At 40.6% G+C, this 16694-nt stretch overlaps 2 protein-coding genes across 3 annotated transcripts in view; one reads left to right on the forward strand and one right to left on the reverse strand.

Annotated features, from left to right (window-relative positions):
• The window catches only part of GPR39 (G protein-coupled receptor 39), a 222331-nt gene that overhangs the window by 181716 nt on the left and 23921 nt on the right, over positions 1-16694 (reverse strand). The gene's annotated exons all lie outside the window — the stretch shown is intronic.
• Positions 8974-10262, forward strand: LOC105728161 (polyadenylate-binding protein-interacting protein 1-like). The gene is given in 3 exon segments (XM_064382210.1): positions 8974-9446; positions 9449-9928; positions 9931-10262. Coding segments are annotated over 3 exon segments (1080 nt in total). The 5' UTR covers positions 8974-9016; the 3' UTR covers positions 10101-10262.

Here is a 16694-nt window from a genome sequence, read left to right on the forward strand (position 1 = left end):
TTCCTTTCCCTACTCTGCCTGCTTAGACAAGGTCCCATAGCCCAATAACCCTCCTTATCAAAGGGACCAGGCACAGTTACAGCTTATCCCTGAGGAGTAGGTTTCAGTTCTGTGCCAGCCTGCAAAATTATTCAAATGAGCCAATCATATCCTCCCACAAGAAACAGGGAGCACCACGCCCTCTTAATACTACAAGGCTTGCCACCCGCAGCCCCCGGTGGTCTACTCTGTTCTACCTTTGCACCTTTGTGCAATCTTTGTGAGGCCCCGCATGCAACATGGTGTCCTCCCTGGGCTGTAGGCACATGGGACTAATAAACTGTCCATCTCATCTATCTATTGTTGGGTATTATAAATTTGGCCATCCCCAGAACCCTAGGACAGGAATCCCTCCCTCATGAGTGGGGCGAATAGGAGGTGATTAAAATAGTCACGGAGATGAATTTATAAAGAAAATGTTACACGGGCCCATGGTGATCTTACTGCATTGCAGTCTGGCTCCAGCCAGCCTAAATGTGATTGCTGCCACCAGGTGGCCCACAGATGGAGGAAGAGCCAGAATGAAAGTCTGGGGCTCCCATTAACATATGGGGGGTTCTCGCTAATGTGTGTGGGGTTCCCACTCATGTGGTTCTGTGTATTCCAAATCCCTCAGCACATCAAGGTGACTGTCACTGGGGCAATAGCTGCCAGGAGAGCCTGGGGACATGGTGCTTAACAGATACTTATTGAATTAATACAATCAAATGCTTTAATACTATGGTTAGTAAATGCTTCATGATTAAGCTCCTCACAAATATTCTCCTGCCGTTTAAGTTGTGATGGGGGAATTTACTTATGACAAAAAGCTATATAAAAACACAACAGCTTATCCCTGAGGAGTAGGTTTCAGTTCTGTGCCAAATTATTCAAAGGAGCCAATCATATCCTCCTTTTTTTCAAAATAGCATCTCCTCCCCTCCCCTCAGGCCAGACATCAAGCCTGACTTAAGCATAAGCCAACCTTCAGACACATCAGATCCATCTAACAATTGTATGTGCAATATGGTTTTCAACAGATTTTTCCAAAACAAAATGAGGAAAATGACCGAAAAGCCACAGACCAAAATGATTACAGCTGTTGTGCTAGTGGTCTGAGATTATTTTAAATGTTTCTTGATCGTGCTGTTTTCTAAATTTTCTGAACTTTGATATGTTACTTTCAAAATTGAAAATACTTTCAATAATATTTTTAAATAAGCTCCTTTTCAGCTGGAATTAACATTGTAACTACTGTTTACATGGCAGTACCTCGAGCACAATGCTAGGCAGCTAGCAAGTCTAGGAAGAATCTGCTGGTGGTAACACAGAAATAGCCAACTCTGTGATATAGTGCAGAGAGACCTGTAAGGTAAGAGCCCAGCGTTAAGGGCTCTCGACTGGGACTTGTTCAGAGCGACTTTGGTAACACAGGGAAGTCATTTCATTATTAGCATCCCATTTTCCTTATCTGCAGAACAAGACTACCACCCACAAGGGTCCTGTATTATTATTCCAGGGCAAGCATTACCAAAGGAACCAGATGGCTTTGGAATTTCCTTGGCAAGGTCAGCAGCTACATCCTCTGGGTTCCTCACACATCCCAGTTCCCTATCCTCAAACCCAGCACAGGCCACACCCCTCAGATGTTCCATCCTTCTCTCGGTCCACTCCCCTGCCAAGTATGTAAAATCCTGGGCTGTGCCAATGAGTTCCAGGATGTCCCTGGCAGCCTGCTCTCAGCTTTGCTGACCCATACACCCAAAGCCCAACCCCGAGCAAGCCCCTGCCTGGAGCTGGCTGTGCTCTGTGGTTATGCTTCTCTTTCCATCTGGGGTTAGCATGTAGGCACCTTATTGATAGTGAATGAAATAAAAATGACTAGTATTTCAGAAACAGGGAAGTTAAAGGTAGGGGAAAAAAAAAGACAGAGAAATTGTTGGCAGAGTCTTCAATTCCATCATGTTTTAAGCATACCTTCCCAGAAATGGGAAATTAACCTCTGCCGCCTTTCTTTTTTAATGTGAAGAAGCAATCATTTGTTCTACTGAGTGTCCTACTGGCTGGGGTCAAGGAGGCTGCTATGATTTGAATTCCCATTTTATCTTTTCTACCCCTTTATCATGTTTGGAAATCTCAGTTTAAGCATTGGCTTATTGATTGGTGTCAAATGCACATTTTCCATTCTACTCCAATGACTCCTTTTTTTTCAAAATAGCATCTTCTCCCCTCCCCCCAGGCCAGACATCAAGCCTGACTTTAGCATAAGCCAACCTTCGGACACATCAGATTCATCTATCAAGAAATTGTCCATCTGTGGATTATGCAAAGGGCACAAGTGGTACAGCCCTTCAGGAGAAATGCATGGGATGTGTGACCTTGAATGAGTCACTTTGTTCCCCTGTTTCAGCTTTTTGCAGCTAAAATACAGGCACTGGACTAAACCAGTGATCATTAGGAGTCTGTGAGTGAGGGCGATACTGGGGAGACACATTGCTGGGAAGTTATACCAGAATCCTATACAGGTGTTTCATGTATTTGTTTTCAAACCATCTACCCTAAAATCCCAAGTTTAAAATGCTTCTCCTTAGGAAGCAGTGGGAACCCCTATGAGAGTCACTGGCCTCATTAGCCCCTTTTCCTTTTAGGTCTGATACTCTGAAACATGACTAAAGTGTGCGGGATGCAGGCTACCAGGAACATTACCATTTGATGCCAAAGGCTGCAAATAGTGGGTATAGTTTTGGAAGGATCACTGACCTACGTAATCCTGGAGACAACTAAAAGCTGAAGTTATTTCTAATGACCTTGCTCAGTGTCGTATAAGTTCATGAGGGCATTTATCCACAGTTCTTTATCAGAAGCAGTCTATGTGTTATCAAGTCTTCATAACAATACGTCATTTATAATACATGGCAAATACCCAGCTATCTAATTCAGTAAGAATTCCCGCAAAAAAAAAAAAAAAAAAAAAGAAACAAAAATAAAAAAATTCCCTGGAAGGGAATAATCCATAATCATGCATGCAGCACCTCTAGCAAGGAATGACGTACTACTAGCAGAGAGGATACAGCGTGCTCCTGCCCCAGACCATGTACCCAAATACCCTATTATTTAGACAAAGAGGAATACACACATATAAAAACGTGAGCCAATCAAAGCAGTAGAAGCTACGTCTAGTGGTGAATCTGAGCACAGTGAGGATTCAGACGCGGGCGGTCAGGGTAAAGCCTTTTGAGGAACGAGGAATCTGGCCTCACTTGGAAACCTGGAGAAGGACAGATAGAGAAAAGAAAACAGCTGCTTCCTGGAGAATCAGGAGAGGGGAAAAACAGGCTTTCTATTAATGGAGAAAGAGATTTCTCAAAAAGGACTGAGGTTTTCCCATCTGCATGTGGTAGCACATGATTAGCATTCAATCTTCCTTTAAAAAGAAAAAAAACTCTAAAACAAGAGACACAAACACAGATTCTACCTGTGATGAACCTAGGAGACATGGAACTGTAAAACATGAATAGAGAGGGCGCCAAAAATAGTGAACCCCAGAAACAGAGAGGATACTCTTTGGTTGCTGTTTTAGGAAGGAGAGGAAAAAGTACACTCTAAGGTGAGGAGCAACCCAAAGGTAGACAATCAGAATCCCTTACTTTCAGCAATGGAAATGGGCTGCAAACTGCTGTCAACAATGTCTCTTTGGATGCAGCTCTGATCTGAGAAACAGGTGAGGATGGGTTGAACAAGGAGCCACATATGTCATATGTGCAGGAAAACAGTCTTTCCACTTGAGGTAGTGAGGAGAGGTATTTGGCACGGTGAACAGCTCTGTAATTGCTAATCTTTATTGACTGGACAGAGGTGAAGACTAAAAGGATTGACACAAAACACTGCAATGAAAAAAGTTTTCCTTGAGTGCAGTGTGGTTCTGGTCTCTTCTATACAAATTTCCTACGAATGGCCTGGGGAAAAAAAAATCAAATAATTTAAATTTTGTCATCAAGAAGGAAAAACTACAGGTTCTATAAAGCAATATTATAGGAAAAATAAGCAAAGAAACATAAAAAATAATGGCAAACAAAAAAAAATATTCAGCAGAGAAATCTTGCCATGGAGCAGATACAAAAAATGTGACTAAATACTTTGTCATGATTTTTTAAAAACTTAATGAAGCAATTACACACATGCGCGCCTGTGCACACACACACAGTTAAAGTCTATAAGTCTGTAAGAGCTCATGGAAAATGTGGTAAGATAGAAAATTTGAAATATGAGCTAAGAAAAATCTGGAAAGAAGTGAATCTAAAAAAAATGATAGAATAAGGGCAAAACTGAACCAACACAAGTAAAACCAGACTGGTAAGAATACAGAAAGAAACAGAAAGGAAAGAACAGTAATTGAAAAAAATGAGAATAGAATTCAATAGAAATAAGGAACTTAAAGTAATTAGAAAGGAAATAATAGGTAAGGAAGGTTAGCAAAAGACATAAAAGAATATTTAAAGGTATAATTCAATAAATTTTCCAGAAATGAAAGAAGACTTGAATACACTATATTTGAATACATCTTGAAAGTTATAGAGTATCCTGGAAAAAATTTACAACCATGATCTGGTATATTTATGAGACCTCAAAGATTAGGAATATTTGGACAGCCAGGTACCCCTTTCTTATGATGGGGAAAAATGAGATTGGCCTCAGACTTTACCACTGTATCATTTACTATTAGAAGGTAGTGGAGTGATACCTTTGTTGCTAGTCCTCCAAAAAATGGTGTGACTCAAGAATTTTATACCCAGCAAAATGCAAAACTATCATTCATTATAAAATGAACCATTTTTGAACCTACAAGAATTTAAGACGTTTTTGTTATGTCTTGAAGAAACTGTTAAAGGAAGAACTTTTCAGCCACCCAAGTGTTGAACGGAAAACAACAGCAAAGGCCTAGTGAAGAAGACTGAATCTATTTAAATGTAGGACTAAGACTAAAGCATGTTGGGATTTATGATTTAAAAACAGGTAAATATTATAAACCCTGAATATTCAGATCTAATTTAACTAACAGACAGGGAAGGAAGAAGCTGTTTTCATTATCTTCTATAGCTGTATTCATTATTTTCCATAGCTAGGAGGTCAAAAGATATCACTAGAAGCTGGGAAATATACTTATTTAACAACCCAAAGGTAAATCCTAAGAAAATAGTAAACCAATTGAAATAGAGTAGAGGATGAGAGGAAAGGAAAAGAAAGAAAATATTAACAGAGAGAAAATATAAAAAAATTAAATATTAAAAGAGAAAATAAAAAGAGAGAGAAATAACATATTAAAATGATAACATTTCACCTTGCTGCTTGGTGCCCCAGACACCAAAAACATTTACCTACCCACTCATCCATTCATTCAATAAATATTTATTGAGTGCCTAATATATACTGGGTATGGCTCAAAGCACTGAGAATAGAGCAATGAGCAACATGGGCAAGACTCTGCCTTCAAAGAGCTTACATTTAATGGGGAAGACATGTTATAAACAAATAACTGTGCAACATAAGACCAAGTAGAGGTGAGTACTATGATGAATAATAAAGCAGAGTAGAAATAGTAATGGGAGGGTGGCGATAAGAAGGTATCAGAGGACAAAATGAAAGAATGGGTGAGCCTTGTGACTATCAAAGGCCAAAGCATTTCACACAGATGGAACAACCAGAGCAAAGACTTAGAGGCAGGTAAGAAGCTGGCAAGTGCCTGTGCTAGTCAGGTGCAAAATGTGGGCAGCATGGCTTCCTTCCCACATCAAGGGAGTGTTCTACTCACCTTTGTACCTATGAGTCCTCTTCCTCATGCCATGCAGGTGCATGTGCTCACACACACACACACACACACACACACACACACACAGCCACAAAGGTAGCAATGGCTCTCAGCTAGCCTCCAGAGTTTCCCACAGCCCCACACTGAAAAACAGCATCCCCTACACCTCTTCCCACAGCATTTCTGTTCAAGCAGCTGGGGCAGGTTGATCTCACCAGCCCTTTTCCTCTGGCCTCCACCTTTGAGCACTGGACATAGCTGGAATCTGGGCTGAAAATCAGCAAAAGTCAATCACATAAGGCAAACAGATTTAGGTTGCTAAGGAAAACTCAGGTATCTTTCACCAAATTGGTTCCAGATTATAATTGGTCCTAAGCAAAGGGAAAACAAAACCCTGCAGTCTGCAGGAGCTATTTGAAGCTTGGGAATTGGAGACACCGATTAAAAGGAAATGGTGAGCTGTTATTAAACTGTTAGCTCAGTTGGCTGGAAGAGGAGAGGGAAGAAGTTCAAACCCCACGCAGAAAGCTTTCTTGTCTCTTCTCTTCTCTGGGGGCACTCATTCAGCACCATTCCCTTGGCACCTACTAGTACCCAGCAGCCTGGCTGAGGCCTCAGAGGGTATGGGCAAAGGAAGCAGGAAAGAAAGAAAGTAACAATTATGGAGAGGCTGCCCTGTGCCTGGCACTGTGCCTGGTACCTTACATGTGCTTTCCTGCTGAACTTATACGAATCTCAGGGGTAGGTAACAACCATATGCAGGTAAGAAATGGAAGGTCAGAAGGTGAATATGTCAAAAATGCACAAGCCTCAAAGCCAAGTGCCTATAATCAAATGTCCATTACAAAGTAGGTGCCTGTGGAAAGATGGAGGTCAAGCCCACTCACCTTTGCATTCTGTGAAACAGCCAGGAGTGGAGCTGAGCAGAAAGCACAACGTTAGTGGACATCTGCTTTGCATCAATTCTAGCTGATCAGTGGTGAAGGTCCTAGCAGGCACAATTACAACCTAGGGGTGTAGGCGCTCCGTGCAGACATCTATCAGGTAGCTTGGACTCCAGCACATTCATGCAAATCTCAGCCCCAGAAGCTGCCACGTCAGGCCTTCCTTGACGTGCCAGAGCCTGGGTGATAAGCAAAGGATATTGGAACAGATAAAGGGCTGTGGAAACCCTGATGGCTCCGTGTGGCACAGTCACTGGCAGCAAGCTGACAGGCCACATTCCACCATCAATCTCTCTGCCTGGGCTGTCTTTTTGCATTTCCAAGCTATCTGACTCAGCCCAGCCACTTCTGCCCAAAAGATTCTGAATGGCCTATAGGAGATTATACCAGGGGATGCTAGAAAGTAGGAGATGTAAAATAAAAAAGCAGGGACTAGGGGAGAGAAATTGACACACCTTTGGGCCTATAAGAGAAGAGAGGAAATAATTCCAAGGTTCCTTTATATTCTGAGCCGAAGGCAGACACAAAATGATAATACATGCTAATCATCTAAGGCCTGCTGAAAAGCACTTAGAAAAAGGATTAGTGCTTCATTAAAAACAAACTTGCTCTCAGTTCAACTGAGGAACAAAGATGGGAAGTGAATTGTAATGTTTTTGAAAAGTGAAAATAATAATTAAAAAAAAAAAAGGGCTGATGAGAAGCCCTCAAACCCAAGATAACCAAATGAAAAAATTCAAACAGCATCCACTAAGAAAGTAAGTACCAGGGTCAAATTCTTTGTTGGGGAGGAAGGCGATTTGCAGAAACCTTGCCATGTGGCGATGGCAGTTCTGGCTTCAGTTTCTGCTCACCTGCTGTTACCCAGAACTCAATAGCTTATTTTGACTATTCTCCAGTGCTCAGCTCGAGAGGGTTTAACACCATGCAAGGTGGTATTTGAAAAACTGCAGTTTGCAAATAGCCCGTGGGGGGTTGCAGAGAGCTGACTGAAAGAGACAAAATTATTTTTTCCTGAAATCTGCATCACCCATTGACCTCCCATTTTACTCAGGAGGGTACCAAGAACATGTCTGGATCTGCAGTCTGGAGAGAAGGGGAGAAAAATCAATTTTAGATTCCTTGGGTGAGATTTTGCCACGTGATTAAAGAAAATCATGATTCTTACAGTATACTTGGAAGTGAGTTGGTGGCAGTCAGCATGAAATGGAAGAGACATTGCAGTTTTCTGACCCAACAAAATATGAAATAAAGTTTCCTGATGTTATTGGACATTTTCATCTGGTGGGTCTCTCCATTAGTAAACATCCCCTAGAAGGATAAATGTCCAGAGAAAGATGTGACACAGAAACAAGGGAAAATGGAAACTCACTGCATGATCGCATGCAGCACCCAGCATCAGCTGTTAGGAAAGCCAGCCCCTGATGCGTGCTTGACAAATCCCAGCAGTCAGCACCCAGCAACCTGTCGACTGACCTCACCTCATCTATGGAACACATTTCCATGGACAGAAGGAGACCTCTTTGCCTCTGCATGTGCCTGCCTAAGTTAAAATTCAAACTCCGAAACAAAACATTAGAGAAAGCCTTTGTGTTTTGTTTTCTAGCCATCAATTACTGTCTGCTTGGCTAGCAAGTGAGAACTTCCCACACAGCTTACTGTCTACGTGACATGACTTTATTTTTTCATTGTCATCACTAGCACCATCTTACTACTCTAGGAGACTCTTGTCCAGGCAGATAACCTGACTGTCGTTCATTATAGGAACTTCTCAAAGGATCCATAGAACTCTCATAAAAAGCATTCATCAAGAGAAGTTTATTTCCTAAAAATCTTTGAGTGTTCTGCCTCAAAAATCCTTACCTTGCTATTTCCACCAATTCTAAACTGTTCTATCATTATCCTTACCCATCCTAATCAAGTCCTCCCCATTGAAAGATCTAGATCTGCCTTAAACCAAACTTCCAATTCTCAACAAATTCCAACCAGGCTTTCCCTGCTCCAAGACACCACCAAATCTGTCGAGGTGGTGTTCTTCCTTACTGCAGCAAACAATAAATTCAGTTTTCTCTTATCAACTGGTTGTGTGTGGGTGATATTTGGAGAGTCAGAATTTGACAAAAGCGATCAAGGCACGTCTCTCCTGAGAACTATCCAGTAGGTCGGGCCTGCCTAGGAGCAAACGAAGCCTCTGAGAGCTCCACCTAGTTCACAGGATAAAATCCCACAGCAGAACTCGGAGTCCGCAATGGCTAAACCCCAGGTGGTTGTAGCACCTGTATTAATGTCTAAGCTGTCTGTGAATGCCCCTGAATTTTATCCGTCAGGTTATTCTTCCAATTACACAGAATCCTATGAGGATGGTTGTGAGGATTATCCCACTCTATCTGAATATGTTCAGGATTTTTTGAATCATCTTACAGAGCAGCCTGGCAGTTTTGAAACTGAAATTGAACAGTTTGCAGAGACCCTGAATGGTTGGGTTACAACAGATGATGCTTCGCGAGAACTTGTGGAACTCATATATCAACAGGCCATGTCTATCCCGAATTTCTCTTATATGGGAGCTCGCCTATGTAATTACCTATCCCACCATCTGACAATTAGTCCACAGAGTGGCAACTTCCGCCAATTGCTACTTCAAAGATGTCGGACTGAATATGAAGTTAAAGATCAAGCTGCAAAGGGGATGAAGTTACTCGAAAACGATTTCATGCATTTGTACTCTTTCTGGGAGAGCTTTATCTTAACCTGGAGATCAAGGGAACAAATAGACAGTTTACGAGAGCAGATATTGTTCAGGTTGGTCTTCGAGAGCTGCTGAATGCCCTCTTTTCTAATCCTGTGGATGACAAATTAATTTGTGCAGTAAAATTATTGAAGTTGACAGGATCAGTTTTGGAAGATGCTTGGAAGGAAAAAGGAAAGATGGATATGGCAGAAATTATTCAGAGAATTGAAAATGTTGTCCTAGATGCAAACTGCAGTAGAGATGTGAAACAGATGCTCTTGAAGCTTGTGGAACTCCGGTCAAGTAACTGGGGTAGAGTCCATGCAACTTCAACATACAGAGAAGCAACACCAGAAGATGACCCTAACCACTTTATGAATGAACCAACATTTTATACATCTGATGGTGTTCCTTTCACTGCAGCTGATCCAGAGAGTTACTTGAAAGAGAGGACTTTTTTCCAGATTATGAAGAAAATGGAACAGATTTATCAGGGGCTGGTGATCCATACTTGGATGATATTGATGATGAGATGGACCCAGAGATAGAAGAAGCTTATGAAAAGTTTTGTTTGGAATCAGAGCATAAGCGAAAACAGTAAAGTTAAATTTCAGTGTTATCAGTTTTATAAAGCAGTTTAGGTATGGTGATTTAGCAGAACACAGGAAAGCAAGAAAATGTGTCATATTTATACCAAATTAAGGATGTTGAGTTATATTACTAATGTATGCAACCTTAATTTTGTTTAACACTATCTGCCAAAATAAACTTCATTCCCTATAACTTAAAAAAAAAAAAGGGATCAAAAGGTCAATAGCTTTATCAAAAAGCCAAGCCACACACTTTAACTCTGATATTCTAAAGTTTTAAAAAATGGATTCTTCTCTAATTGCTTCAGTTGCTAAACTTAATGGATTCTTTTCTAATTACTCCAATTTTGCAAAAAATATTTTTGAAACACCTGTAATGTGTAAGGCTGTAATGTGTAAGGCCTATAATGTGTAAGGCTTCGAAAGAGGTCTCCTGTCCTTAAACAGTTTTCAGTCTGAGCAGGTATATGAGACACATGTTCAGTTAATTGTTATAATGTTGTTATACTACAAATTTGAGTTATTTGTGGACCTGGACTATGGTGAGCCTAGCAGCCGAAGATCTCTGTAAGTGAGAGGGTGAGAAGCAAGCTTCAGCAAAAATGTCAGTTAAAAATGAAGGAATATACATGAAACATTCAGAAAATTATAATGAAATGTCAGCAACAAACCCCCCCGGTAATATCATCCAGCTCCTCTTTACATTCCACTCAGATTTGGTTTCTATTCCTGAGAAAGCTCTTAACTCCTTGGGATTGTACAAACTTACCTAATAACTCCTAGGTTCTGGAGACAGACTTTGTCTTTAAATTATCCATATATGAACAGAATCTACTGAGCCTAGGACTTAGGAGGTGTTAGTAAATATTTATTGAATGACAGAAGGGATAGGACAGGGATGAAGACTGAGGTACAGAGTCCAGGCTGGTGGTTACTGCAACAGGCCCACTACTCAGATTTTGCTAATGAGCAATTTACACCCAAAGGTGCAAAATTCAGCAGCTCTCTTGACCAGGTGGGGCACCACTTTGTCTGTTTCATGCATTCACCTGGTCTGCCCAACACTATCACATGCCCCTCGAGACCTGGCTGGGTTATCTGGATCTTTACATATGGGGCATATGTTCAGGTCCTAACCATGTTGCTTCGCTTTTCTGTTCCATTGCACGCTTGTTTCTGCACACTAGAGAAACATCTGCCTCTCCACCTCACCTTCATCCTTGCCCCCACAATCTACCCTATCTCCATCCTATCCCTCATTGCACCTCCATCCCTGCTTTTTACTCCACTCCAATCCATTTCTGTTCCCACCTCATCTCCATTACTACCCCCACTTCACCTCTGTCTCCCCCATACTCCATTGCTGCCCCCATCCCACCTTCATTCCTGCTTCCCCATTCCTACTGCCCTTTAAACTTAGCTTTGCCAGCATCTCCTTCAGGAAGCTTTCCAGGACCTAGGCAGAGGCACAAAATTCTTTCTCTAAGAGGAATTCTAGCATCACCAAGCTGTCAATTCCACAAGGCTGGGAGTTTTACCCACTTTGTTCTCTCCTGTATGTCCAGCACCTAGCACAATGCCTGATGCACAACAGAAACTCAATAAACACCTACTGAATAAGTGACTGCTTGCAAGGCACTTGGCTCTAACACTGTTTTAACATTTTTTGCTCTGAACTGTAACATCTGGTTTATGTGTGTGTGTGTCTACCTCATTACACCAGAAGAAAATAGAAGGTGGAGACGATTATTTGTGGCTTTGTGTCTCTGAGGCCCAGCACATGCCTGGCACATAGTGGGTGCTCACCATTAATGGGTGAACAAAAGGATGAGTGTAGTACACTACCACTATGTGGCACATTCAGTATAGAGACTCAGTAAAAATGTAATTGCTCTGGTTTAGAAATCTCTATGCCAATTAAGAGAATTTTTAAAATGCAATTTGAAAATCTGCTTTAATCTACCAACTAGTCCTTTCTCTATTATTTCAAGATTTGTCCACATGCTTCTCTGAGGAGTCACGTCTCAGCACTTCACCCACTTCCTCAAAACACACCCCCGCTTCTGGCTTGCCATCTCTCCTGCAAGCTCTCCTGTGCTGACCTCTGTGGCTGATGAAGTACCCACAATAGTGGGCTACGCCAAACAAGCCCCTGTCTCCTTCTGAGTTTGCTCATGACCACTGACGTTCGCCTCTCATTTGTACAGGGGCCTACCCTTGACCGTACTTGGTGCAAATACCAGCAGTGTCTACTGTTTACCCTAATGTGTTTCTAGAAGGCAGATCATCATTTCCCCATAGGGTCAGCATTGTATTGGAGAGTTACATTTCAAGGTTGTTCTCTGGGAACAAATTAGTGAAAAATAAATCACAGGTATGGCAAACAATTTGTCATAGAAGCAAAGACACAACAATAAATCTCTATACATTTTAAAGCCTCATAAAGCAATGAAAGACAAGACCTAGAAAACAGGCATAAATGTCCTCTATACATCAATTACTTGGGAGTGTCATACATCAAGGTTAAATCTATTACATTATAAATTTTGGCCTAAAATAAATACGTAACTCTAATATGTGTGTTAATTAGCTAAATTTTGATTAACAAATTATCTTGCTTGCATCATGGAAATAAGTCAGTAGGGTTTTAAGGAGTGATTTGGATGCCGTAAGACTTATAAAAACTCAAAGCTATCTAGGAATATGAATCAGTTTCTTCTTTTGTTCTCAAATTTCCATGTTAAAAAAAGGGCATTTAAAATCATGTCACCATATTACATAGACTCTAAAATAAGAATTATAAGGACTATAGGAACATAGAAAAATAAACAACATAACATTTAAAACAAAAAATCAGAACATATGGATGCTGATTGGAACAATGCAATAGTGTGCGTGTATAAGTTAACATGTAACAATGAAAACAGGTGTGTTAGGATGATGAGTCATGAGTGATTTTCCAATGACTATTCTATAATTTTTAAAAACTCTCACATTGACATCCAATTTAAATAAAGGGAATGGATGGGCAGTAGGAGAGCTGGAGCCACCTGATAAACCTAAGAATTGTGTACAAGTTATCTGGTTCTTAGGAAACTGGTACCTTTTGGGATACGTCGCCCACTCAAAGATTTCTTTTCTTTAATAAGGACTGACTCAACATTTGTCCATTGCATCCTCTCTGATGTTCTCAGCTTATTCTAACCTGGAAGGGCCACTGCTACTCTGAACTAAAATTACAGCAAAGCCAAAGGAAATGGAAGATAGCCATTTTCTCCTTCACAGCATTTGTAGCTGATCTGGACACTTCATCAATGGTGAGCTTTGAAACAATTACCAGGCCATTAGCATCAAGTTTTCACATGAAGCTGTAAAGCACTGCCAGACTCCAGGAAATGCATGAGTTCAAAAGCATAATTAGATCAGTGTTAGAATGAAATCTCATAGCTGGTGTGGTGGCTCACGCCTGCAATCTCAACATTGTGGGAGACTGAGGCAAGAAGATTGCTTGAGGCCAGGAGTTCAACACCAGCCTACACAACATAGCGAGAGCCTCAGCTCTACAAAAAATTAAAATGAGCTGGGCCTAGTGGTACATGTCTGTAGTCCCAGCTACTTGGGAGACTGAGGTGGGAAGATGCCTCGAGCCCAGGAGTTGAGGCTACAGTGAGCTATGATTGCACCACTGCACAGCCTAAGGTGACAGAATGAAACCCTGTCTTTGTTAAAAAAAAAAAAAAAAAGTTGCATAATACCATAGACTAGCAATTTACAGAATTCAACTATCTGTTGGTGAAGCTAGGGAACAGTTCAATAGTTTGGGTGATTCTGACTTGGAGTCAGTACGAGAATACAAATGGAGGTCCAATTAATAAAGTTACAAATCAAGCTAATGAATTGTTCAATAAAGTGTTCTATCCTCCTTCCCTGACAAATATACCTTCATAATGACCATTTTTTGAGAGAGGGTCTCACTCTATTGCCCACGTTGGAGTGCAGTGGGGCAATCACGGCTCACTGTAACCTCCACCTCCCAGGCTCAAGTGATCCCACCACCTCAGCCTCCCAGGTAGCTAGGACTACAGGTGCACACCACCACCAAATCTAGCTAAGTTTTGTATCTTTGTGGTAGAGACAGGGTTTCCCTATGTTGCCCAGGTTGGTCTCGAACACCTGGGCCCAAGCGATTTACCCTCCTTGACCTTTCAAAGTGCTGGCATTACAGGCATGAGCCACTGTGCCTGAATGACAAAAATTTTTAAATGTGTTTCAAGTTAGGGTTTAAGCATGAAACATGAAACACCTGTTTTCATTGTTACATGTGAACTTACTCATACACGCACACTATTGCATTGTTCCAATCAGCATCCATATGTTATTCTTTTTGTCTAAATGTTATATTGTATATTTTTCTATGTCCCCATAGTCCTTATAATTCCCATTTTAGAGTCTATATAATATGGTGACATGATTTTAAATGCCTTTTTTTGGTACATGTCTGGGTGTTCTGTTAATTCAGATGTTCCTCAACTTACCATGGGCTTACATCCTGATAAACCCATCATACACTGAAAATAATATTAGCTGAAAATGCTTTTAATACACCTAACCTATATCATAGCTCAGCCTAGCTTACCTTAAATATGCTCAGAACTCTTATATTAGCCTACAGTTGGGCAAAATCATCTAACACAAAGCCTGTTTTCTAGTAAAGTGTTGAATACCTCATGTAGTTTATTGAATACCATACTGAAAGTGAAAGAAAAAGAGTGGTTTAATGGGTACTGATAGGGTGGTTCCTACTGAATGTGTAGGCTTTTATGTCATCCTAAAGTCAAAATATCTTAAGTTACTCCATCATAAGGCAGGCACCATCTGTACTTTAGCAATATTGGATGAGTGATACAATAAAAGCATAAATAATTCATAAGTTATTATATATTTGTTTCACAAAATTAACTTTTCTTGCCTTCATTTCAGCAAAATTGCTAATATTAATATCAAGAGTTTTATTGTATTTATTCTAAAATAAAATGTGATTGTATTTAATGTATAAAATTTGAACATTTTTAATCAAAAATTCAAATTACAGTAAATTTAAAAATGTAAATGAAAATTAAAAGATAAAATGTGAACTATATTGAATACATTCCAATGATTTATATCAGGTATTTAAATAAAGCTAATTTTTATTCATTTTAATGTAAATTAAATCTGATTGACTATTTAAAAAATAAGACTATTCCTAATTATAGCACTCCATGCCTCTCTTTGCCAATGCACAGAATCAATATTGCCTAAATACACAAAGTTAAGAGCAATATAAATTTTTTAATATTGAAAAACTGTTCCTCAGTTACCATGTGCAAGTGTTGGGAATCTGTGAGTATCTCCGGAACCATAAATTTTAAGATAAGAGAAGTAAGGAAATGGGCACTTAATACTGCTGTGGAACCACACTTCATTATACAAAAATCTATTGCAGCAGTGTCATGTGAGAGGACGAATCCGACAAAATAATTAATTAGTTTTCTCTTCCTACCTAAGCAGTTTTGCTGCCCAAATCTTCTCTGAAGTCCAGAGCTGTGTCTGACTCTGCCTTTTCCAGGAGCACAAGCCAAAAGCCTTCCTGGCAATCATACAGGCCCACCTCCTGTTTCAAGGACACAAGGCCAGAGATGTAGGAAAGCGTTTCCCTGGGGCTGAGCAGTGTTAATTGCAGTCAGGGAGCGGACATTTAGAGCATCTGTATGCTCTTTACAGGAAAGGACCCCCTCCCCCACCACGCCCAGCCATAAGGACTCAACTGCAGAATCCCATGCCTCTCAGGCAGGGAGCAAATTTGAGATGAGACCTGGGAGTTGTCTACATGGGTTTGTTGCAACTACTTCATGATTCTAAGAGAATGATCAATCACCACTCTGAGTGAAATTTTTGTGTTTCAAGGTTTGTGTTTTTCTGTTTCTTGGACCCAATCACCTCTCTTGCTTTCCAACTGAACAATCACATCACCTGTTCTAAGAGGGAAGAAAAAAGTGGTTGGGTGGGACTTACTGAAAGGGTAAAATTGGGTCTCCAACGTGGTGCCTTGCCAAGTGATTTTCAAGGACAATTGTGATTCTACAGGCTTTTCGCCTTTACACTGACTTTAGAACCTAAAGCCCCCATGCAGAGAATGACTCCCCTACCAAGGAGAAACACCCTGGGAACATACATGACAGGAACTGGAGCAAAATCATCTTCAGAAGCAGGTGAAATTCATGTGCATCAGTGCGAGCACAGGGCAAGATCACCTCTCTGCCTGCAGAGCTTCCTTCCAGAGCCAGACCTTACTTAGATCATTAAGGTATTTTGCGACTTTCAGTCACAGAAAATCCTTCTAAGCCCTAGTCTTACATCATTAAGACACAGAAATTTTCCCCTCAGAGGTTATTGACAATCCCCCATCAGTTCTAGTCATATCCAAACTTAAATTAGTTTAGACTAGTTGCTTTCCTCCTAGAACCTAGCATAACAGCTAAATGGAAGAAATGGAAGCTTGGGTGTGATAGAGAAGGGGAAGAAAAAGAAAAAAGTCAGGTGTATTAATCACTCCATTCGTTAGG

This window comes from Aotus nancymaae, unplaced genomic scaffold (assembly GCF_030222135.1).
Source record: "Aotus nancymaae isolate 86718 unplaced genomic scaffold, 86718_ANA_hifiasm-v0.15.2.pri h1tg000029l, whole genome shotgun sequence".
Classification (NCBI taxonomy): domain Eukaryota; kingdom Metazoa; phylum Chordata; class Mammalia; order Primates; family Aotidae; genus Aotus; species Aotus nancymaae.